This window comes from Dermacentor silvarum, chromosome 3, assembly GCF_013339745.2.
Source record: "Dermacentor silvarum isolate Dsil-2018 chromosome 3, BIME_Dsil_1.4, whole genome shotgun sequence".
NCBI classification, from domain to species: Eukaryota; Metazoa; Arthropoda; class Arachnida; order Ixodida; family Ixodidae; genus Dermacentor; species Dermacentor silvarum.
In genome coordinates this window covers 199,947,604-199,972,509 of record NC_051156.1, presented here as the reverse complement: position 1 = coordinate 199,972,509, position 24,906 = coordinate 199,947,604, and the positions used below count along the sequence as shown (strand labels likewise).

Genomic DNA, 24,906 nt, shown 5'->3' with positions numbered 1-24,906 from the left:
GACCGAAACTTTTGGTGAAAATGGTGCCGGCGTAGCCGGTGACTCCTGTGCCCCGAGATCCCCGGATGTACCATTGTATCAGCGGTCAACGCGCAGCACTCGCCATCTAGTAGCGGGAGGCTGAAGTAACCAGCGCACGCAAATTTGCCAATGGGCGCGCGTGGCATCGGGGCACCGAACGCGATTGCTTCTCTGATGGAATTTTTTCTCCAAATATTGGGCTGCCAAGTTGGGGGTGCGGCCCTTACACGGGTGCGGCCCTTACACGGGTGCGGCCCTTACACGGGTGCGGTCCTTACACGGGTGCGGCCCTTACACGGGTCTATACGGGTAGCCGATATATATTCCAAATTAGGAGGAAGAAATAGATTCGGGCAGGCCATATGTAATGCATAGGACAGATAACCGATGATCTATTAAAGTTACCAAACACGTGCTTTAATGTAATTGCTAACGGGACCAGGCTAGCGAAGTCGAGGACGGCAGGGAATTGAGTGGTATGGTGAAAGTGGGAAACTTGTAGGCATAAGATGGTGTCAGCTGGCGCAAGACAGCAGTAATTGTAGATCTCTGGGAGAAGCCTTCGTCCTGCAGTGGATATAAAATAGGCCGATGAGGATGATCTGAATCGCGTGACAGAAGCATTTTTTTTTGCATTCCGCCCTCATCGAAATGCGGCTGACGGGGCCAGGCATCGAACCCACGACCTCGCGCTCAGCAACGGCATGCCATAGCCACTGAGCCCTATCGACGGATAGCCTCATAGTTAGGCGTTGTAGTTGGGGAAACGAAGTTATTGTCATTATCATCAGCCTATATTTATGTCCACTGCAGGACGAAGGCCTCTCCCTGCGATCTCCAATTACCCCTGTCTTGCACTAGTGGATTCCAACTTGTGTCTGCAAATTTGCTAACTTCATCACTGCACCTAGTTTTCTGCCGTCCTCGACTGTGCTTCGCTTCCCTGGGCACCCATTCTGTAACTCTAATGGTCCATCGGTTATCCATCCTACGCGTTACATGGCCTGCCCATCTCCATTTTTTTTCTTTTAATGTCAACTAGAATACCTGCTGTGCCCGTTTGCTCTCTGATTCACACCGCTCTCTTCCTGTCTTTTAACGTTAGGCCTAAACTTTTTCGTTCCATCGCTCTTTGTGCGGTCCTTAACTTGTTCTCGAGCTTCTTTGTTAACCTCCTAGTTTCTGCCCCATACGTTAGCACCGGTTGAATGCAGTGATTGTGCACTTTTCTTTTCAACGACAGTGGTAAGCTTCCAGTCAGGATTTGGCAATGCCTGCCGTATGCACTCCAACCCAATTTTAGTCTTGTGTAAATTTCCTTCTCATGATCAGGGTCCCCTGTGAGTAACTGACCTAGATAAACGTACTCCTTTACAGACTGGAGAGGCTGACTGGCGATTCTGAATTCTTGTTTCCTTGCCAGGCTATTGAACATTATCTTTGTCTTCTGCATATTAATCTTCAACCCCACTGTTACACTTTCTCGGTTAAGGTCTTCAATCATTTGTTGTAATTCGTCCCCATTGTTACTGAATAGGACAATGTCATCGGCAAACCGAAGATTGCTGAGATATTCGCCGTTGATCCCCACTCCTGAGCCTGGGAATATATACGTCGGCTAATGTCATTAAAGAGCTTTAGCATGCCCGGTATTCCGTTAAACGCAAGCTGATGGGGTGGAATACCGGGTGAGCGGGGGCGTAAACGCAAGTGTCCTGAACAGTGCCAGCCAACTGGTGGCGCAGAGCTCAACCAGACAAACTCAGATGTATTACTGCAGTTACCAAGTGCCAAGTCTACTTCGCTGTTGTGTAAAGTTTCGTCATCGGCGTGATCGAATTAGAGGAATACCATGATCGGTATTCGAATACCTTGAATTGTGATCGAGGAATACCGAGTGAGCGGGGGCCGCTTAGGTTTTCGGCCCCAATCACCCGATATTCCGGTCAATCTGCCTGCGTTAATTTTTTAGCGGATTGCCGGACACGCTCAAACTCTCTATTTTCTACTGGTTGTGTTCGAGCGTTCTGGAAGAGCTCCAGAAGTTGGGTTAGGTTACAAGTAATGAAACTAAGCCAACTTTTACATGCATACCGACGCCTGGTTGTTACTACTTGTTGCTTGAGGAAGGCTCGCTTTCCGGTCCTGTATTACACCACAACAAACCCGATTGTTAGTTCTAGAGCCACCATGCCTTCGGAATTCCGTAGTTGTATTTATATTTTTACGACTTTCAGAGCAGTAATGATAAGTGGATAGTTGCCATAATAAGGTTACTTTCCGATATTTGCCTTTCAACTGACGCTGTGGCGACAAAACAATCTGTTATCTTACAGGGATGACCCTAAACCTTGGAGTTCACGGTAAGCACTACAGTTCTGCATAGTTTTGTTGGCAAACAATGCTCTTGCAGTATTAACCCGCCAAAGCTTTTATAATCTAAAAATATAATCAGTGATAATGAGTAAGCCTGATATAGTGCCTAGTTTCAGTGCTTCAGATGAGGAGATAACGACTCAATGAACGCAACCTTTAGAGTTCAGGAATTATCTTCATACGATGCTCCGCCTTAGGCATCCTTGTGTTCACTAACTGAGCAACTAACGAACTGACTAAACTAAATAAGCGTTCCGGTAAGCAGCTGCGCTAAATATAAAATACGAGTTAAGATACTCGTACATTTGTTTATTTTCAAGCGTTCATCTTGACCACCCTTCTCTTCTCTCTGTTCCCCGAGTCTTCGTTATACCGGAACATCATATTAAATAAATAAATAAATAAATAAATAAATAAATAAATAAATAAATAAATAAATAAATAAATAAATAAATAAATAAATAAATAAATAAATAAATAAATAAATAAATAAATAAATAAATAAATAAATAAATAAATAAATACACCATTAGTGACTGTCCAGCTTCCTCTCGCACATTCTTAAGGTTTCTGCGTTGTCTATCCTACCAGAAAGATCCCACAGGGGGCGCATGCTGTTGGCCTTACTGAAGAACTCCACGCATCCCGCAAACTCGACAGGGAATCGCGCCGGTTTTCTGTGGGACCGCTTCCTGGACAAGGTGAGGGAGGCCCTCTACACAACGACGACGCACCGCTCGTCAGGGTCTTCGACGGCTTCGAGGCTGTCCCACTCGGAAGAGAGACCACCCTGCGAGCGTGACTTCAACGACGTCTAGTACGTCGCCACGTTGGGCGGAAACCATCTCCTTCGACGAGGACACGACGATTGTCGACTACGGCAAGATTGACGACCACGTGATACTCGACGCCGGTTCGACGTCCGCGAACGGATTCTCGAGCGCACTCGGAAAGGCACGGTCTAAACTGGAAGCGAGAAGGATCGGCGGACAGCAACGTTTCGTCTTTCAGCTACGACGCCATCGAACCGAACGTGAAACTCGGGAAGGCTGTAAAAGGTTCGAATGGAGCCGTGAACGGCTTTAACGACACCGCAAGCCTCGGGTCACCGGCGGGAACGGAAGACGTCCACGCCAGATTCGGCACTGGGTCTCGCAAAGAAATCTCCAGAACGAACTGTACTTCGGCCGTGTGGAAAGATCACGAAGACGGACCGATCCCCAGCTCGACGCCACCGGATGCGAGGAGAGTCAGCGAAAACGAAGCTCATGAACGTGTTAGTCGAACTCAGATGCGATCGTCCTCCTTCGAAGCACCAGCTGTCGAGAACAAACTGATCGGTGTGGTATCCGCAAATAAATCGAACGACGGGACGATGCGAGACATAACAATGCAGGAAACGCAGCCGGAACTAGAATGGTCTAGCTCTTCAATTCAAAGGAAAGACCCGACACATCAAACGGCTTCATTGGTCGAGGGCAAGTACACGGCAACCGGAAGCACGTTCCTTCCATCCGGGGTCAACGAGGTAATTGGAAGGGTCACGTGGACATCCCGCACTTCCGAAAATATCAACCATTACGTTGATCCCTTCGAACTTGAAAGTACGCCGCTCGAAGAATTACGAAGAGGCGTCGATGTCAAATACTCCGCGGGCAGTCCGACTCTTCCCTCACCAGAAAAAGAAAACGCGTCCCAGGCAACTGAACTCACTTCAAGCTTTACACTAGAACTGTCCGGCTTGAAGGGAACTGGTATTTTCGAAGACAGCGAAGAAAATTTCAGATGGTCCAAAAATGACGGTGACATTTTGGTTGGGACGAAATCCGACAACAGCGGTGCTGCTTTTGGCGTTGCTCGAGCCGTTCCCGGGTCTAATCGGGCACCCGTCGAGGGCGTCTCCAGTGTAACATTTGGCTTCGACGAAGGCATACCGCATCCGTTAACGAAGCCTCCAGGGTACAGAAGAAGAATGGAAGTTTCAGGAGCCGGGAGTGCGCCTCACTCTATTGCTAATGCAGCCGGTAATCCGGAAGGAAGCTTAGTGCCGAATAGAGTTCGTGAAACGGTGTCGGACGGTAGCATACCCGCGGGCGACGGCGTGTATCCAATCAAGGCAGATAGCCCATCTCCCAGATCAAATACCGAACATCTACTCACTAATGGCTCTGTTAACCACCTTTACTTGTCAAACATGACCGAAAGTGATAAAAGTACTTCGTCGTTGGACTCAGAGGCGCGTTTCCCGGGGACGCTCCGAGTTGCACGTACAACGAGCAAGGCTAATCTTACCGCCGACGCGTGGTTTGCGAAGCCATTAGATTTGAACAATTCGCAACAGACAGAAGGTTGGGGAAGTGCTGGCGAATCGCAAACGCGACCGAGCATAGCAGAAGATCACGCTTACGACCGCGCCTTTCTAAGACGTCAAAGTCCTCGAGGTAGCGAAAGCAGCGCCGAAGTAGAACGTCGGCTCAGCGAGAGACCACTGCTCAACGCGAAGACGTCCACCTCAGCCTCTCCGTCTAGTTGGCGCCCGGTCGAAGAGACAGGAAAGTTCAGGCAGCTGCGCGTGGGCGATAATGGTGGCCGCAATACGGAGCCTTTTCAGGAAGACATACCGCCGCAAGAAGAGGCCAGGCCAGCCACGGAAAAGAAGGCGACGTCGGCAGATCCTGCACCTCCGTCACTGGAGGGGCATCCCATGGACTACAGACCAATGGCCAGAGGAAGTTCGTCGACGACGACGGCCGATTCGTTCAATCTGCTTCGCGAACTCGACCGCATCGCCGACGAGTTCACCGAGTTCCTCGAAAGGAAGGAGCGGCGGGAACGAGATGAAGATCACATCCATACCACCGTCGACCCGGAGGAAGAGCTGCTCGATGCGGACGCAGCGATAACAACGGTCGTTGACGGCGACCATTCTTTGGCTGCTTCTACCGAAGTCGATGACCTCGGAGTCGAGTGGGGCGCGATGGACATCGGTGGTCCGACGATCCCAGGAGGGGTGGGACCCACGGTCTTCCCCACACGTGACGAGGAGGAGTTCTCGGAGCACCCGGCAGAAGAAAGGAAAAACCGCATTGCGAGCGAGAAAACAGGTGAGACAGCGAAGGAGAGACTCGCAAAAGATGTTGACCTTAAAGACGATGGTCCTAACGATTATGAAATCATTTGTACGCTTTTGACATCGCGTTAAAAAAGCGACACATTCCTGAAGGTGTGGGTTTGGCTAACAAAGTCGAAAAGAAAAAAAAATGTAACGACGAAAAGTACATTCGTATTCTGATACTTTCTTGCTGTCTTTACAATACGTGCTTTTGATGTGGCAACATATTCATGCTGTAAAATAGGTCATCTTATCGTCACCACATAGTGAATTTTATCGTAACGACAGCAGTCTCTGTCGTAAGCCTGATAACCTTTGGTAAAGACGAGGCCAGTTTTGTCAGCACGGCAGAAAAGTTCTGTTTCCTGCACAAGATGTCGGACTAATCTGACGCCGAGCTTTTATCGTGAGACACTATTTGCGGTCGTTTTCAACTATGAGCACACGCAAAAAGAACGAAACGTAACTTATACCTAGAGACAGGTGTGGATACCTTGTTGTTCATCTTCTGCATTTCGCCTTCCATTAAAGGAACGTACTATATGCATTGCACGACGCGGCTTCGAATACGAAGCATAGTTCGTCGGAAAGATTCGCAATTATCTTTAAAATTTGCTGCAATGTTTTTCAACGGTGGTCGTACGTAGTCTATAGCCGAACTCCAACCTACACGTGAAACTATACTTTGATTTCTCCTGCTTAAGTAAGGCTTACTAGCTATATATGAATAAAATGAAATCACGTCAGAGTAGGTCTTATACAATGAAGATTTTCGAGACCCCCCACCCATATTTTGTGTAGCTCTTTGGTTTGCGCAGCACGCGCCCATGTTGTTGATTTCTGATTTGTTCTAGTATTTCGTGCTCTTTTTTTTTTTGACAGGATCACCATTATACTGCTCTGTCGGGCCAACGTACTCGGGGCCTCTTCCTCCATCACTCTGCAGTTACTTCGTCGTTTATGACTCAGTGCATTACGATTCAAATAGGAAGACCTTACAGGCTGTCTTCAGAGGTACGGTTTCTCCTTTTATTTCCCAAGCGGGAAGGGCTAACGTTCTGACTATTATTGAATGGTGGGGACTGTTGTTGGTAGGCTGATTCATGTAAGTCCTGGCGCTTTCATTGTTGCTGGCCTGTAGTTGCAGCAGTTTGTATGTTTAGCAAAAAAAGAGGATGGCCATCTTGTTTGGTGCGTTTGTACGATACGCAAATCATAAATGAGGCTTTTATCCTAAAACTACAAGATGAAGAGAATGCCGTCGTCTCGAAATTAAGTAACCTCATAACAGCATTCCTCGTTTTTATATCGCGGGAAAAAAATGGCGGTAACTTTAGAACTAGCTGCCGCACCTGCCAATGAAACTGCTAAGCACTTCTTTTGTTCGTTTAGTTTAGAGCGATGGCGACGATGCTGGTTAAGCGTCTGCGAGAATGCATTTTATCTGCGCAACCAGATGGAGACATCCGTCGCTCGTGCCTTCATGACGAGGTGCTTCCTTGAGGCCGGTACAGTGAGCTCCGACCAATATTGGTTTCGCAATTTGTGGAAGAACGCAGCGTTCCGAAGCAGCGTCAAGTAATAGGTGGTCTCCTTGCTTCCAAGGTTCGTGGAGCGAACTGGCGGACAGTGTTGACCGCTTCAGGCTCGGACCCCGCGTTCTCCTGGCTCTCGATGCTAATCAGTTGCGGGCCGTGCTCACGGACTTCCCGGTGTCCGCGGTCTTCGCTGCTAAGGCGAGGTCGTTAATCCTCGAGGGCAGTCTCTCCGGACTTGCCTTTGACCTGAGCCTGGCGACGGACTACGATGCCAGCTCGCATGCCACGCTTCTTCAGGTAAGATTGACTGATTGATACGATGGAACGATTAATTCATTTGTTCTGGGATCGCCTAATGGATCGCTTGCCTGACTGTTCAATGCATTGTTAGATCTGCCGACTCACTGACTGAATATTGTGAGTGAGGTGTCCCGGGTTCGATTCCTGTCGGCTCGTCCTGCCATGCGATCGGGGCGGAGTGATGAAACACTCGCGTACTTTTATTTAGGTGCGCCTCCGAGTAAGGCTTATTGATATTATTGAATGATTTATAAATTTTTTTTTCGTGGAATGCTTATTAATTGATCGTTAACTCCAGTGTGGTGAAGAATGCACTTTATATCTCACGGCAGTACAGCAGTAATGTCCCTTTGGAGCGTTAAATGCCATGGACTAATCAACCAGCTTATTTGTTAATAAATAATCAGACTTTATATTGTGAAGCTACACTTGGGCGATGCGATGCGCCGCATTTGAAGGTTGCGAATTTGTTTTAATCTACAGGCTGCTTCTTTATTGTACACCGTGGAGCATTTTATTATTGATTCTGGTATTCTGGGAATGCAAAAGCTGCTGCTTTGAGTCGAGCCGGCTACCATGCTTGTTTCCGGGCGAGTGCGAGCTATATTTTATATTTCGCTTCCGTTCTGGATGGACTGTCGCTACCAACCGAGTACGCTTATTGCAGCTAAGGCGGCCAAACAAACACCTCTCGGTGGAACACCAAAGATAGGTGGAAATTAGGTAGGCCTTTGTTACAGCGATGAACGTTACTACAAATGGTTTAGTTGCGGGATTCTAACCAGCTAGTCTAGCTCCCCATCCTCCCGAGCTTGACAGCCGTTCTCCTCTGGGCATTCACTTGAGATGTTGAGTGTCGTATGCAAAGGTACACTCTCCCCCTCCCCTTTACACGTGACTGCAGCGCGTTCCGTGAGTGGCGGAGGAGGAAGTGATTATTGATTAAAAAACAAAAAAAACAGCGATGACTGTCTCACACAATGGTGGACAGCTCAACCGCGGTGTCAGGGTTGTGCGCTTCAGATTGAGCCTTGGTCTGGAAGTCTGGATAAAGAAAAGACGACAATAAAGGAGGCGCCGGGCGGCACCACAACGCAAGATAAAAGATAGAAGCAATGAAAGAAAGACAAAAAAAAGTTTGTGGTAGAGCGTGGTGGGGAGTGCTCCGTCCGTCGTCGCACATCGAAGACGGAAAGTATTTTGTTCTCGCGGGGATTCCCGTCCCCGCTTCCGGGATTCCCGGAGACTCCGCCCTCCTTTCAGCTTCGAGGATTTGGCCTCTTGGTCTTCATCCCCTCTTGTCGCGAAGAAGGTGAGGTGACGGGTGCTTCCAGATGCTTTTCCTGCCGGGGAGTGGGTAAATCCACTTGTAAGTGGAATAAATGCGCTATAAGAAAAAATGGACTGTGAAGCAGCGGTTCATCCTGAGCTTGGAACTCGGGGACCACTACACTGAGGTAGATGATAGAAAGACAACTATGTCGTAAGGAATGGAACGCGATCTCAGGCGATGCTCTCGTCTGCGCGCAGTTCGTTCACGTGATCCGAATATCGTCGATACGGTTCGATTATCTGTTTCGTTTGATCGGATCACACCCGCGGACAGCAGGCGGAGTGAAAAGCCGTTCGATAACGTCTTGAGTGCTTCGCTTATACTTGAGCCCACATGAAAGCGGGAGCGTGGACGGTTTGATCAGGGTGGCCAAAATGAAGCAGGCGGTTGAACGCAACCCACATCTCAGGTTCAAATTGCATGTGATGAATGAGTCTAAGTAAAACGTGATGGTCAACCCGTCGGCTTTGCCCAGTCTTAAATGTGTGGCATTGTAGACACGAGAAACATAATCATGACAGAGCAAAGCTGTAAATGTAGCCGACAAATCCTTTAAGTTCACTTCAGTAGTTCAGGCACGGCGAGTTGGTAAGTAAAATTGTGGTGGAACCATCGTGTACCTCATGTACAGCATGGTCTGCTACACTTTATTATTCGGCTGTTGATTACAGTTGAGATATGGGATGGAGGCCTGCAGATTATTCTTTATGCGTGGATGTCTGGCCCCAGTGCACCATATCAGCCACTTTTCCAGGCCGCAGTCTAGTAAATGTTGCAGTTACAATATATTTACAACCACTTATAAGTGTTTCCTTTAAATACTACATCGCCTTGTGTTGCGCGTAGCATAGCCCGTAGTATCGAGTTTTTATATTATTTCTTCCTGTATTGTAATGATTCAACATCGAGGAAAATTATGTTGAACCCTTCGCAAACCGTAGTGTGGGTGGAATTGACGAAACGCTCATATTTCTGTCCTTGATTAAGTTACCTGATTGGTTTAATCACGGATATGTAGTGGAGGGGCAACATGAAGAAATGAAGCATCAAATAAGAACAAAATAAAAGGAAATACTGGTCGCACTTTCTTCTTGCGGTATGTACAAACCGAAAAGAGGAAAGGATGTGTATAAAGAAAACACAGACAGACGAATGATGTCGTCCATGTTTTCTGCATTCATCCTTTAGTCTTTTTGGTTTGTACATAGCGCTAGAAGACGGCATGAGCAGCCACCAACTCGCCCCTTTCATCGCGCTTTAGAACTACGGTTTTATTTTTATTTGCTCATCTAGCGTCGAAGCGTTAATGCGGATTAACTATATCCTGCCTAGAGAAATTAATTAAATGCCGGCACGTGACGGTGACAGGAGCCGAAAGGAAAGTTCGGTAGATTCGATGGCGTTGAAAATGGGACTCAAAGAATCATTGCGCAGAGGAGGGACGTGTTTTAACATTTACCGGATAGCAACAGCGGCAAGCAATACTTTAATTCTTGTTACTCAAAGTAAATCGTCCGCTACCGAATGCTTGCCGTTTTCTTCTTCTTCCTTCTTCTCTTTAATTAGGGGACGAGAGACTACATGCCGGGCTATCACTTTGTCGGTCTCATCGACTTCATCGCCGCGACCGGACTTCTGCGAACGAACCTAGCAGAACTCGCAGGGTAAGCTTATATAGCCTAACGTGCTTTTGTTGCTGCGATGACTTTTACGTCAGGCAATATTCGTGAAGTGGGTTGCAACTGAATCAATGTTTTGGCTACTAGCATCCTGTTTTCATAACAAAAAAAAAAGCAGTTGTCAGAAAGCAACAACTTGTCCTCCCCCAGGATTCAATATTGAATCGCAGGTACACGACGTGTGAGCCGTCGTGCCGCCATTGTGCCGTCGTCATAGTCCTGTCGCTGTAGTGCCTTCGTCGGCGTTGTCATCATCGTCGGCACGTGTCATCTTCATCGTCGTTGTTGTGGTGTGGTTGAAGTGCCACCGTCACTGCCGTGCAGCCATCGCCTTTGTCCTAGTTTTTATCCTCGCGCCTTCATCATTGTCATGCCTTCATCATCATCATCGTCTTCGTCGCCTATTATCTTCGCAGTTATTGTCATCTCCGTGCCTTCGTGATGTCATGCCGTCACAATCGTTGTTCTTGTCGTCGTGCCGTCCCCGTCTTCTGAGTAGTGGTCGCCTATTATCTTCGTAGTTATTGTCATCGTCATGTATTCGTGATGTCATGCTGTCATCATCATTGTTATTGTAGTCGTGTCGTCCTCGTCTTCTGAGTAGACGTCGTCTATAACCTATTATCTTCGTATATCGTATGACGTCGTCGTCGGGCCAGCTATTGCTTGTTTCGGATGACACCTGTGCCCTCTCGATCGTATGATCGCTAGAATACTTTCTATTGCGATAGCTTCACAAGCTTACTTCACCCAGTTTGGAAGTATCATCATCTGGCTCAAAAACATGGGCCGATCCCGAAGGCAGTTCAGTCGAACACAGCGTCTCAACGCGCTGGCGGTCAGGTGGGAAGTATGCTATAAACTGGTACGTGACGCACGCGCCAGACGTTTCAGAGAGCAAATTTGGCATGACAGAAGCATGTGCGCAATTGTGGCCTAATATTTAGAGCATTGGGCGGCTGTACTGGGAAAACAGATAACTCGTTTTCGTCATTGATCACGCATTTGTTTATAGTATCATAGGCTGGACTTGACCAACTTTGGAGGCGCCTAATCGAACAGTCGAGGTGTGTTGAGCGAACGCGAGTGCGTCACAGTGTGTACGAAATAGCATGTTTGTAAGAGACACGAGGTAGTGTAATTCCTAATCAGTCTCTGTGGTAGTGACCACCGCTGTTGGAGCCGAATTGTACCTATGAAAGGCTACGCATCATTTAACACAGCCGCAGCAATGACTTTATGAAGCTTTGCGAGTTTCTGACAAATGATTCTTCAATATCTGACTAGCAAGAACCACAGATATGCCCTTTTAGGCCATTTGTCAGCGACAAATGTCTTTTAGTTCAATATTCCCGGCACGTTTTAACAAGAGCGACAACGCGATATTATAGGTCAAGTTTTACAATAACGCGTTATGGCATGTATATATGCTCCGTCTCAATCTACTCTTTGCTCTAATGTGGTCGCCGGGGCGAAGGCGGAGCCTTTCCACGGTGACGCCACCAGGTACCGCTGTATGCTGTAGACGTGCTGGAACTGGAATGGGGTATTGCCAAGATATTCACCGAGCAAGACCCGCATGAAACGCCCAACTTCTAGAAGCGCAGGTATTCAAAGCAGATGGGAGCATTGACTGGTCAGCATTCGAGACAAACAAAGGATATGTTTAGAGTAACGGCGAAAAAAAAGCAGGTAAAATAGATTGATAGAGTGGAAGTGGCTACAAACATAGGTAACTGTACAATAAAGAGATGGAGATTTGAATGAAGAAAGAAATGGTCAAGGAGGCATACTCAAAATGCTATAAACTGCGGTGGCTGTAGTAAAACCTGATTAGCTCAAGCTGGCTGGCTAGGTGACCATTTGACCCCGCCCCCCTTCAAAGGGGGGATGTCATTAAACATCATCATCGTCGTCATTGTGCTCAGAACACGTCATCGACAACGTACAGCACAGAACAGCGTGAGCGTCTGCATGCCGAGGGCCGATACAAATTCAAGTGTGATTTTAAGATGGAGACACCTCTTTCCCAGTTTATTACACTATTCACAAATTTTCTCGAGACTTCGTGCGTAAGTCGCATTGCACGGGTTTGGATCTAGAAGCAGATCACGCTTCGCAAGCACAGCTAAGTGTTCAAGACAGGCGCAAAATATAGAGTTGACAAATCGTTTATTTGGATTTTTTGTATAAACACGTGACTGAGTGGTTTCATAATTGGAATTCAAAAGCGGTAGGCGACCCTAATTTTTGACTTAGGTGTCTCTTAGCGGCACTCGCACCTTGGTGTTGGTGTTCTTTAGGTTAACTTTGTGTGTGTATGTTTTGAAAGAACGACAAAGACACAGAGAACCATCGTCTGTAGGTCTTCTTCTTGTGAGTAGGCTGTGCTTGGCCCGGCGGCTTCCTCGTTGACCACCTCCGTGGCGAACGCAACGCACGAAGCGAACTCGGAGGAGGAAGCGAACGAACGTCTTTCCCTTGGCCACGGTTCTTACACCGTGCCCTTGGCACGGATATGCGGGCGAGGAAAGAGGAAGGGCGAGGAGGAAGCGCAGCGCGCGCCACCTGGCGGGGAATAGCCCCCTAGCGAGTGGCGCAGGAAGCGCACCTTACCCACTCTCTCCGGTGCTGACGTCAGAGCATGTAACGAGTGCGCGCACGCAGGTGTTGCGAGCAAGTGAGCGAGCGATGTAGCAGGTGCGCGCCGGGAGAGGAGAAGCGAGACTTTGTTTCTCTGAGTCATTGTCATTTTTGCTCAGTCATAGTCATGACTATGACTTATACCATCATCCTTTAGTGTTTCCTTCACTTAGTAGCCACGTCAGAACCCATTTCAGTGGCTTTTGAGTGTTAATCTTTTTCGCTGGGTCATTGTCATGACCTACATGACACACATGTCATGACATTTGTGTCATGACCTATCACTTATGTTCGTCGTACACTCTTGTCATACTGTGCCAATTTTGGTACCTACCAAGTTAACGAAACGACCATGAGAGCACAAAGACGTAGGCGGCTAGCTAGATAGATAGATTGATACTGTCAAAGTAGCAAATGTTCGCCAAGAAATGCTTCGCATTTAAATCTACTATTAGCACGCCTGTTCTGCTATTTGTTGTTGCAGAATAGCTTCACGTTAACGCTTGATCTGCGTGGCCGGTGGCCTGTAAGGCGAAAGACTTAGGTGTCTAGTATGTTGGCGGTGCCCTTGGCGAAGCTGCGCCGTGACGAAAAATGGCCTATGCCGTAAAAAATTCTCGGTTTGACGTCACATTTCTCAGGGAGGTTCTTGCAAAAGTAAATTAGTGGCTTTGAAAAGAAAATTTGGTACATTTTGGTCTGGGTAGGGAATCGAGCCCGGGCCTCCGGTCTGCGAGACGAACACGCTTCCGTGAAGCCACGGTTGCTCCACGGTTCTGGCTTACTAAAGGTGTGCCTAGTGCGTGCGTGATTGCACACGTCAAGTCGCAGTCATTTCGCTGACTAAAGGTGTGCCCTTGTGTGTGCACTATCATGCTGCACTTTAGGTACTACGTTAAGCGTTCACATGTGGCGTTCAGAAGGTCGCCTTAGTTCCACACGTGTACTTGCCATTGCGGCTTGTTGTGTGTTGCAAGAAGCCAAGCCCCGATTGTATACCTTAATGCATTACCAATATGTCTTACAAAGAAATCTAACCCCGATTGTATAACTTTTTATGTATTACAATATGTACGGCAAGCGATCGCCTTCTTGTGTTACACGAGTGTAACACTTGCCGAACTTTTATTGTTATCATGCTACGTACGTAATCGTGAATTTTTGTGTCATGCAAGGTGAGAGGTTCAGACGGGAGATAGCCTGTGCCACAACAGGTAATTAATAGAAAACGTTGTAGGAAATAGATTTCAAGTGCAACTTAGTCATGTAGATCTTCTTTGCACATCCTGCACTTGCAGTCGTTAAAGGTCTACGTCTCCGAAGAAATAAAGATGGCCACAAATGCCGTATAGGCGCCGAAGCGGCTCCAAATTGACTCGTCTGGACGACGGGAAACAGAGAGAGAGAGAGAGAGAGAGAGAGAGAGAGAGAGAGAGAGAAAGAAGGTTCGGGATACTCGCAGCTGCAAAAAAAGTTCTTGCAAGATGCCATCGTTAGCACTGATACTTATTAGCTCGAGTAGGGGCGCCCGGAAAAGAATGATGATTCGAAATCGCACCATTATACTCGGCACTGAATGCTAAGTGGATAATTGTGGGGCGGCCGGAGGCCAACGTATGTAAGCTCGCATCTCGAATGCGGACAAATTATGAAACGTCTCCGCGGCGCTGTTTACCATAAGAGGGGACGCACAAGACCGGCCACCTTCGCATGCAGATTATTTCGTTTCACGGCGACGCCTATAACTTGTTAGGCATGTACGACGTGCCCGCAGTGCGAATTTAACGTCGGCTTACAGCGTTATCCATTTCCCGGTGTAATTGTAGGCAAGGGCTTGTACGTGATGTGTACGCACTGCCATGATTTAGGATGAGCACGAAACGTTATGCAGTGGGCGTCACTGGAGTCCTTAACACCACGGTCTTCTTAATAGACCTCTCGAATAGCTTGTCCTCATTAAAGAGACTGATTGAGCTCGTTTTGATATAACAAAGAAATAATAAAAGGTATGGCAGCACTAAAGGACCGGTTAATAGGGTCTTACAGGCGTCGATGACCAGTCGCGGTATGAAAGGCGTCGGTTTCATTCTTTCTTGTTCTTTCTTTTTTCGTTCGTTCTGTACGTTGTCTCGACCGTGTAAGGCTTAACGCGGCTGCAAGCAGCACTGGCTATAGGGAAGCTTCTGTGCCGTGCCAGTTTCTTTGACGTGTGCAAACACTCCTGTGCCGCGGATCTATCAGCTTAGGCAACCAAGAATCAAACTAAAAAAAAAAGAAAACAGAAGCATAACACCAGTGTACGTTAATGGCAAGATACATGCCTTCATCCAGCCATCTGAATTTTCAGCAGCAGTATTGTCGTGTTTCTTCCTCGGGATGGGAGTGGTAGAAGTGGCGGTGGCTGTACTGTAGATGGGGAGCTTCGGCGAATCCCCAGCTACGGAGATCGCAAAGTGTTTCATTTGAGGTGTAAACTAGACAAAGAGGTAACAGTAAGATGGAAGCTTGAAGTGATCAGCCATATATAGGTGAGCAAGAAATGCATCAGCCGTGAGCCAACGTTTCGATAAGGACGCTTGTCTTCGGAGAGAGTCCCTGAAGACAAGCCCCTTCACGAAACGTTGGCTCGAGGTTGAAGCTTCTCTTGTTCGCCTACTGTTCATCGCTTGGCGTGGACACATCAAATAAGTCTAGCGCCTCTACAACAAACGCCTCTATAACAAAATTACCTGTACAACGAAGGAATAATTATGTCTAAGTTCTATTGTGAGCTGTGCGGTGTGCGACCTTTACAACGAATTGACCTATATGACGAATGATTTCGTAGGCCCAAGCACTTCGTTATGAAGGCGTTCGACTGTATTTCTGTATACACTTGAACATAAAGGGTGCTCCACCTCGAAACATCTGACTGAGCCCCATGCTGCTCCGGTGGTTTGAGGAAAACCAGCGAATCCGTCGTGTAATGTTCGAGTCTCTTGCTCGAAGTACGTTTCCTGTATAATATTCATACCGAGAAGACAAAATCTATCACAGTCTGTCCTGTTTTTCTTTTCGTGGGAAGACACTACCCTATTAACCTTTTGAAACTGTTGAAGCTCGCACGAGAACGAGCAGTTCATGCTATTTGTGCTATAGGCTGGCGGTGATCGACGTTCCTCTTTGTGATTGAGGCAATACAGGCTAGATTTGCACTGCCCGTTGACAGTACTTGATAATACGGACTTTTTTTTATACTAACCTTTAATTAAAAGGGCAGCAGAAGAAGCCAGAGAACTGAACACAGCATGAATATTATTATGTTACTTGGCAGTCTCATAAAAAGATGGGCGAGCTTGAATATTTGATATAGAAAAATCAGCGCGAAAAAAAAATGTGAACCATAATTTTGCCAATATCACTGTTACTACCATCAAAAGTTACGAAGAATTCGAAAATAAGACAACATGGAACAAGAGACGCTTATGTTCCCCCTTTTCTACGTTGTCCATAAACGCTGACGACTCCGGAGCGAGACAGCTTCTACCGCAGATACGGCAGAGCATTCGTTGTCACAGCTGGGCATACCGTTAGGGGCGTGGCTGTTGGTCACGGTAGGTGTACAATATGATATTGCAATCAGGGTGCCACCACGACTGCTGGCCGTAAGGCAAACTGGGATTTCAACGATCTGCGGGATGTTCAGCAATATATAACAAGACGCAGCGCTCTTCGCTCGTGAAGAATCGCTAGAGCTCTCATCAAGCAGTTGACATTTTGCTATTATGCCACAGGAAGCGTGGATATCACTGTATTTTTCGTTTTATTCATAAAAGTGAGGTAAGTGCATCGATAGCGCGTTTTACTGTAGATAGTTTTAACCTGACGTCGCGGACGCAGCTTCTAGCCGTGCTTGTACCCGAACACGGCGGCCAAGATGGCGTCACTCAGTGCACCGTGTTATCACTCGTACGTTGTTCAGATTTTTTGACAGTGGCCGTTTTTCACCGGGTTATCACTCTTATCGATTTGTCGATCGACGCAAGACGCGCCATGTCTTGCTGTCACGTTTCTTGTTCATGCAGTTCACTCGACATGCTAGTGTACCCAAGATGGCAGCCGTGACGACTTGAATGCAAGTGATGTATGCCTGCTGCAGGTCAGTGCACAAGTTATTTCTGCGCAACGATCCACGCCACGTACACACCCTCGGCACCTCGGTTCCAAATCCGTTTGCGTCGCCAAACCGCAAGTCCTATTCCGTGGTGAGTCCTGACGCCTATACGGCTAAGATAATTTCACGATGGCAATAACAACATATCAATATAACACGCATAGACTGCAGCTTGTGTCACGTTTGTAGAGAGCGCTAGAGTACGCGAGAAGCTTTTCCCAGAGTTGCTGATCGCTTGGAGGCTCGAAACATCCTTGCTGCCCCTACATTACTGCATGAACAAAAGGTTCGTGCTTAGTTGACTACAGTGCTCTTGGTACGATTTCGTAGCTAGTAGACGTCTAAAAATTCCACCCCAGCAGCCGGGCCGTTAAAGAACTGGTGGACCCTTAAAACGAGAGAGAGAGGGAGAAGCAGAAACTGTTCTTTGTTGGTGCAAAATGATGTCTGTTTTTGGAGAGAAAAACATGTAAACGTTTTCTGCTGGTTGGATAACCTTTTTTCTTTTTTTGGTACTACATGTGTAAGGGGCAGCGGAATAGACCCTGTAACCTGTACATTAACTGTGCATGCTGTTACCGTGTGGATCACCAAGTTATCTGCGACGGTGGCCGCTCAGGTCCCTGTGAAGTATATCAACCGCTCCTTTAGACGCCATTCTTCGCGACTGCTGTTCGGGCCGGATAGGAGTACAATCTTGTCAGATAAACAACATCCTGTCAGATAAATGCACGCAAAACTTGTTCTCTTTTTTTTTTTGCTATTTGAAGTAATGGCGACTGCGGTCGAAGAACCAACGTCTCCTTTTGGCGACTTGCTACAACTGGTGGGATGAAACCAGCGGGTGACCATGTGACAAATGGCACAAACACTTGGTTGCGACCAATTCACTATAGCAAGACGTCCACACGCATAGGTTAATGTTACACGTACTGCACTCGACTTGCATGTTAAGTGTTCCACCAACTTTCTTCAGAGCAACGGGCGCAAGTAGCAATCGTGATACATCTGCACCTTCGTCCAAACACACAAACGATTGGTTTGAATTGACAGTAAGGAGAGATGCATATAAGATGGTTGCCTTACGTCCGTTTAAGTGCAAGAAGCCAGCAGATCGACAAACGAGCTACGCCACAGCCGGCGTCTAAACCGAAACTGCACCAAGAAAGATCGTGCTCAGCGTTTCGTACTAGAAAACGGCCAAAAGAATCAAATGAAAGAAATGGTCGCAACACGGCATCTGTTGCCCTTAGTTCACAAACACGCATTCGCCTTGTCCACGCACAATGACCCCACCGTTAAATGACCCCACCGTTAATATATTTTTTCCCTCCTCTCTCCTTTTATCTGTTTCTGCTTTTCAGGAGAACGCTATGCGGTTGGCAGAGAGCTTGAGGCTGGTGTCGCCCGACCGCGATCACGTATGCTTGAGCGTGTCGCTGGCCGTGTACAAATTTAACGTCTTGGACCAGGACGTTGACCCTTCGACCAACCCCGGCGTCGGATCATTGGCTTCCTACGTCAACACGGCTTTCTCCTACTCAGAGGTATACACGCTTCTCCTTCCGTCTGCACAGAACTCCGTTTAATATACGCCGCCATATACGCGACGATGTGACACGCACATTTATCTTGCTAGCGACCGCTTGTTAGGGCGATTCCATTCCATTCCACAGTGGTATCAATGTACGTAACAGAAAAAAAAGGAAAACACTCACTGCTTTCGAGATCGGCCAAGGGAGCGGTAGGTCATGGAATTCCCTATACACACCTCTACGCTGAACAAGCGCGCCTGAAATCACCGCACATTTATAATCATGAACTAACATAGACACATCCGTGTCACAAGAGCCTGTTTTCAACAGATGTTTATATCTGACTATATGCGCATAAAGTAACGCGTTTCTGAATAAACTAGTGATTACGTCCACTCATGTGCGTAGGATAGTGCGTAGTAGTATACTTCAACCAGTCATAAGGTACGCCCCCTGAACTATACGGTATTTCTGAAATATCCCTGCGTTGTCCATCTAGTGCCATTAAGCATTGGCTAACGTAAGTCTTCTTCATTCGTGCTAACAACGTAAAGAGCTGCGTGATTTTTTAAACCGAGCGAAAGGTCATACAAGCAGCTTAAGTGCGGTCTATAGGATTCCGCGGAATACGGTCGCCCAGTTTCGCTGCATTATGGAAGGCTTTGTCGTCACTTACACAGACAGGAATGTTCAAGAACTGTGGTGGAATCTTAATCGCACAAAATAAGTATAAGGAAGCAGTACGACTAAGGGTGCCTTAACGAATCCGTTTGTGTTCACCGTTGAGATGCAGTTTGTTATCTTAAGCGCCCCTCCCATCACCCCTAACTGCTCGTGGCAGGCTTAGCTCCAGTCACGTGAGAAAATTTAGGCCTAAACAGTTTACACTCAGATTTTCCCAAGGAAAGGTTCGAGAAAGTGATATACAAATTTTAGTGATGTGAGCTATGGTACTTCATACATTGCAGCATCGTGCTTCACTGGACGATTTCTTCATGCGCGACGTTGGCTTGCTACTAGTCAGAAAAAGAAGAAAATGGCTGTAAACCCCTGCGAAATATTACGAGAACGTGTAATCATAACGGTACAGCATTTACTGTGTCGCGTGTTCTTTTTTTTTCTGCCCTTGCCTCGCATACCAGCTTTGCGAGGAGTACAGAGATCCGCACAGACACTTCGACGACGCCACTCTCTCGACGTATGTGCACGTAGGCGAGGCGTGGCTCGGCTTCGATGACGACATGTCGATGGAGATAAAGGTAAATTGATTTTTTTTGGTTCACCTCATTTTTATGTTCGCCTAAGAGTGGTCGGTGTCACAGAAAATGATTGACTTCTGGCGGCACGGTTCAAGGAGGTGGTATTCTGGATTGGGACAGCGGTCACTTGCTAGAGAGTGAGCTGCTTGGTCATCTGCTCGGTCATCTGTAGCAGAAATCATCTTATAGTCTGGAGAAATGTGGGATGGTGACACCCACCTCACCCTTTTTGTCCTGGCACTTTTGACGCCGAAGGGTGGCACTGCCTTAAGAACCAAACAAAATTGTTAACCAAAGAGGCGTTCTACATATGACGTCTTTCCAGGAATTTTTTTATGGTAAAGCAGAAATGTAATTTGTAATTGTGCATCATTAGATCGCAATTCCCCTGACATGCCACGAGAGCACCCCATAACAAGCTTTTAAACAAGCAGCCTAACGTGTCGTCTTGAACACGAAATCAGAGAGTGGCAGATAATGGTAGCAAGCGAGTGGACTTGAAATTGTGATGTCCAGGTCACGAACACTCCGCACGAAAAGGCAATCAGGTTGTCACTTGGTGCTCAATGAGTTCGGCCGAGAAAAAACGTCACCCTCTTCTTTATTATTACTGTTCTGCAAAACAGGAAATATTGTCTACATCATACAGACTCAGCACCCGTTTCCCAAATCAAACACCGCTGCCGACCTGTTTGAAGAAGTTCTTCGATAAAGAGCAAATATTATAGGTTCATAGCTTATAAACTACGTGCATCTCCCCCTTTCGCAGAGTCAGAGATGTCATCAGCATACGCTGCAGCTGTCCTTACTGATGACATGACATCTTGCCGTGCACATTTGAGGCTCTGGGTGCAGTCAGTCCTGACAAGGGGAAGGTCGGCACGATTGCGGGAAAGTTGCCACACTTTGCTTTTGGTGCCTGTTGTTTCGTCTTGGTCCCACTCACGGTGTAAGATATATACTCTTTAGGTGGGGTCACTTCTCGGCTTGCTTGCGAGACGTGATCAACCAGATAAATTAGCAACGGCGCGCGTCCATCGACCCGGTGACGGTAGCGGATACCTATTGGCGGGACCACGCAACTTCTGTTAGAACGGAGGGCTTAGCTTGCGCGGACAAGGAACGCGCGCTTAACGCAAGCAACCAGAGAACGGCGTCTGCACGCGGCGTCGCGTGGCTCTATATCTCCTCTGTCAGCGCTTCTAGGTGGCATTGGCTCCGTCGAGGTAATGCCCTCTCCTCCACGCTCTCTACTCACCATGGTGAGCTACTATCGCGCGTCACTCAGTCATTTCGGATTTCCCACGAAGCTCCTGTTGTTCCGCCAACGGGCGATAAAACCAATAAAACCTTTTCTATCTTGTAGTTGCGTCGTCCCGCCGATAGGTATCCGTGCCGTTGCTACTTTATCTGGTCGACCGCGTCTCCCGAGTGTCCTCACCTGAAGAGCATATATCTTCCAACGTGGCCTCACTGCACTTGTTTCCTTTTGCGTTCGCCTCGGTGACCAGTTGAGGATGGTCGTCGAAATGAAACAAAGAACGGTTTGGGGAATTCCTATCAGGTTTCAAGATCAAGCCGCGCGTGATAAGGCAGATAATGCAACCTGTTGTATACGTGACGCGGACACGTTCACCGTGCCCTTCGACTTTATCTGAACCGACATATTGAACTTAGTCGGTCGGTGAACATCACGTGCAGCGAGACATAGGATTCCCTGCTAAATTTACTAGAGAGTAGAGCGTGTCAGAGGTTGTTCGGCTTCAAAGGGAGCCTGCATGCTAGCCTTGCGTGAAGGCTTCGCTGTCAGCTACCAATGGAATGATGATTAGACATAAGTTTGGCTAATCTTCGGGGTTATGGCTTAAGACGGTTTCATTGCGCTATTTATCATGCTTTTTTCTTATAAAATTTCTAAGAAATCACGTATTTCTATACGAGTGAGTGCAATAGGTTTGTACGCACATGCATAATGATAGAAAATGCTCGCATTTCTAAAACAACATATTTAAGAATGCGGTCTACTTGCAAAGCCAAAAAGTCGTTTAAAACTAGGCAGCCGAAGTTTAGACAAGTCCATGTATACTGTCTATCATTCCCAGGCTGGCTGATTCACTGCATTAGCCGAGAACGACGAATCCATCCCTCACAGAAGCTGTTATCAGCTTATATTGTACTTCTATTGGGTTTCTGTATACTTAGTATACTTATGTATACTTCCTGTTGATATTCGATTGAATGAGATGAATAACATTTATTAAAGAGATGGGGGTGGAGGTAGGCACCTTAGCGTTACACCTTCCTCCCTCCTGTAGCTGCTTGCTCGCTCAAGAGTACATGTGCTTCCGAGAATCTCGTTGTTCATTAAGAGACAGTCTTATATCGTGGCAAATTTAGATGTCCCTATGCAAATACATGTGAAACCCGAAAATGCTCTCATTTGGCCACTGTTGGATCGATTTGAGGGAAACCCGTTGTATTTAAGAAAACACTTTATATTATATCGTCTGTTTGGAAGCTAATCCTTCATTTAGGCTTTCAATTTGCACTGCGAACAGAAGTTATGGGCTCAGAAATGGTCCAATCGTGGTCGTACGACGCTGTTTGATTCAAGCAAGGAATGAGGTAACAAGTGAAACAAATGGGGGGTGCATAGGGCATTGCATAAGGATGGGATGTAAGACCTAACGTTAGACGCAAGTAATGCAAATCTTATTCTGGGGTTTAACGTGCCAAAGCGACTCGCGGGCTAAAGACAAGCGTCAGCGTGTGACGTCAAGAAGGTGCGGCGGCGCTGCTATCACATTCGGTGCAGGCAGAAATGATTGAATAACTCTACTGGCATCATTTTGTTTTTTGAAAAGCAACATTAACAGACGCGACTTAGTTTCCAGGAGTTGCTTTTCACAGATGTTTTGTTCATGGTGCGAACAGCGAAGAAGAGAAGTGATAACATAGCCTTGCGCTCTTTCGGCCTGTACTGTACACCTGTATGCCTGTTTGTGTACGAATATGTATCCCGTGAATAAAAGACGGTTTACTGCTGGGCTACCGATTAAAGTCGAGCCCATATGTTTTTTTTTAACGAGCACGCAAAGCAGGGTATACTGTGCTTTTTGCATTTAGCCGCCATGGGAATGCGGGATACCGCGTTCTGAAGTCGAGCCGCCCGCAACCTCCGTGCTAAACAACAGAGCGCCATAGTCACTGAACCACCAACGGCAGGTCATCGAAGGTCACACCGGCAGGTCATAGCATAGCAGATACGAGCAGACATACGTGCGAAGCTTAGCGTTTTAATCACTGCGCTATACCGCCGAAGCACTACTCGCGTTATTGAATCGTACATCCACAACAGGACGATAATATATAATTAGCTTCATTAATAGCGTCAAAGTGCTAGCTTCTGAGGTCTGGAGCACGTGTTCGCGCCTGCGTGTCTTGTCCCTCTCTCTTTCGTGCTAACATACGTTCTGTTCGCGCCACCTCGTGTCGGGTCGGTCGTGCATGTCGTGCTTGCCATTAGGTGGCTCTGCGGACAACGCGCACGTATCCGGCTGCAGGCGTGCAAAGTGCATGCTACTTCATCAAAGCATGGTGGGAAGGCAAATCCTAAACCGGGCGTCGGCTGTGGCGTCTGCTTTCGACGACCACAATGCAACGTCTACGTTGTGTGCGTTTATGGTAGCGCAGCTGCTTGAAGAAAACGGCGCTTTGCATTGAGCGTCGGCCTTCTCCACGAATTTCCTAGAGTTTTCAGGTGCAACTAAGAGCCTGAGTTTTCTAGAAGCTTCTGGGTCTTCTTCTCAAGATCCGGTAGGAGTCTCTAAATGTGTCCGGAAGTCAGGAGCTCATAACTATTCAAAGTAATTGAGTTATGTTATGCTTAGGTAATCAAAGACGTCTTCCTTTCTTTCCTTCTTTCTTTTTGCGGTCAAGGCGGACAAGTAAGGATTCTAAAGGTTTTACTTAACGATGCGGACCAAAACAGGCACGTAATCTACGGCTGTGAAATTTGAGCAAGAACAGCGGCGTGCATCCTCGAGATCTTTCAAGGTTGTTAGAATAAGAAAGCAGCTGAATGTGCATTTCTCGATCACTTGCAACTAAGCGTAGCACAACTGGGTTTCCTCCTTCGCCTTATGTGATTATTGTTTACGTCACACTATATAAACTGTGGCACTGTTAATCAAGCTCCGTACGGCGAAGCGCTGACACCGAAGTACGTATACGATGGATAGTTTCTTAATCGCTCCCCGCTCTGATCTGGTTACCGCGCACTTGCGCCGTCAGTAATACCCTTGTGACCTTTGCGTAGCTTGTCGTTCGTTCCTTTTTTCTTTACTTATTATGTCCCGGTAACGTCTCGTACGCTGACTCGGCGCGCCGGGCCCTTTGAACGTCGCAGATTGACAAGCTGTCTCGAGGACACCGTGTCGGCTGCCTGCTGGCCGACAACATCGACTTGGACGACTTCAGGAATGTTTGCAAGAAGGGCGACTTCCCAAGGCTGCGCCTGCTCAAGCGCTCTGTCTTGAGCAGAGAGCGACGATAGATTCCTTCTTTCCCGCTATCAGTCACCTGACCAGACCAGTGCCATTGGACTGCAGGAGAACGTAGTAAATACAAAAACCTATGGGCCAGCATAATTTATTTATTTTCAAAAAGAAGTACGACAAAAAATGTGTCATTTAGTTCTTTGTCACTGAAGAGAAGCGTTGTCTTCATCTGTAGACACTGGTCCCAGGCGTTGTAGAAAAGAAGGTTGGGCTTATTCTGATCGGTAGATGATAACTCTTGCGTGGCCACACAGGCTCAGCCAAATGCGCGTAAAGTCTGTCTCGCTTCGAGTCAGCATACAACTTTCTACTTGTTTCCCGGGTTCCACCATAGCTTGCTGGTGCACACTGTAAAGAACGCTCTAACAGGGGGCGCTAGGGATTTTTTTTCCGCTTGG

The 24,906-nt window shown here is 47.3% G+C and overlaps 1 protein-coding gene across 1 annotated transcript; it reads left to right on the top strand.

Moving 5' to 3' along the window:
* Positions 1-3,006: 3,006 nt before the first annotated feature.
* On the top strand, positions 3,007-24,577 carry LOC119444167 (uncharacterized). Its single transcript, XM_037708620.2, has 8 exons — positions 3,007-5,501; positions 6,392-6,523; positions 7,115-7,344; positions 10,247-10,344; positions 17,141-17,246; positions 18,520-18,702; positions 19,833-19,949; positions 24,358-24,577. Exons 1-8 carry the CDS (start codon positions 3,689-3,691, stop codon positions 24,502-24,504), a joined length of 2,826 nt encoding a protein of 941 aa, XP_037564548.2. The 5' UTR covers positions 3,007-3,688; the 3' UTR covers positions 24,505-24,577.
* The last annotated feature ends 329 nt before the right edge of the window (positions 24,578-24,906 follow it).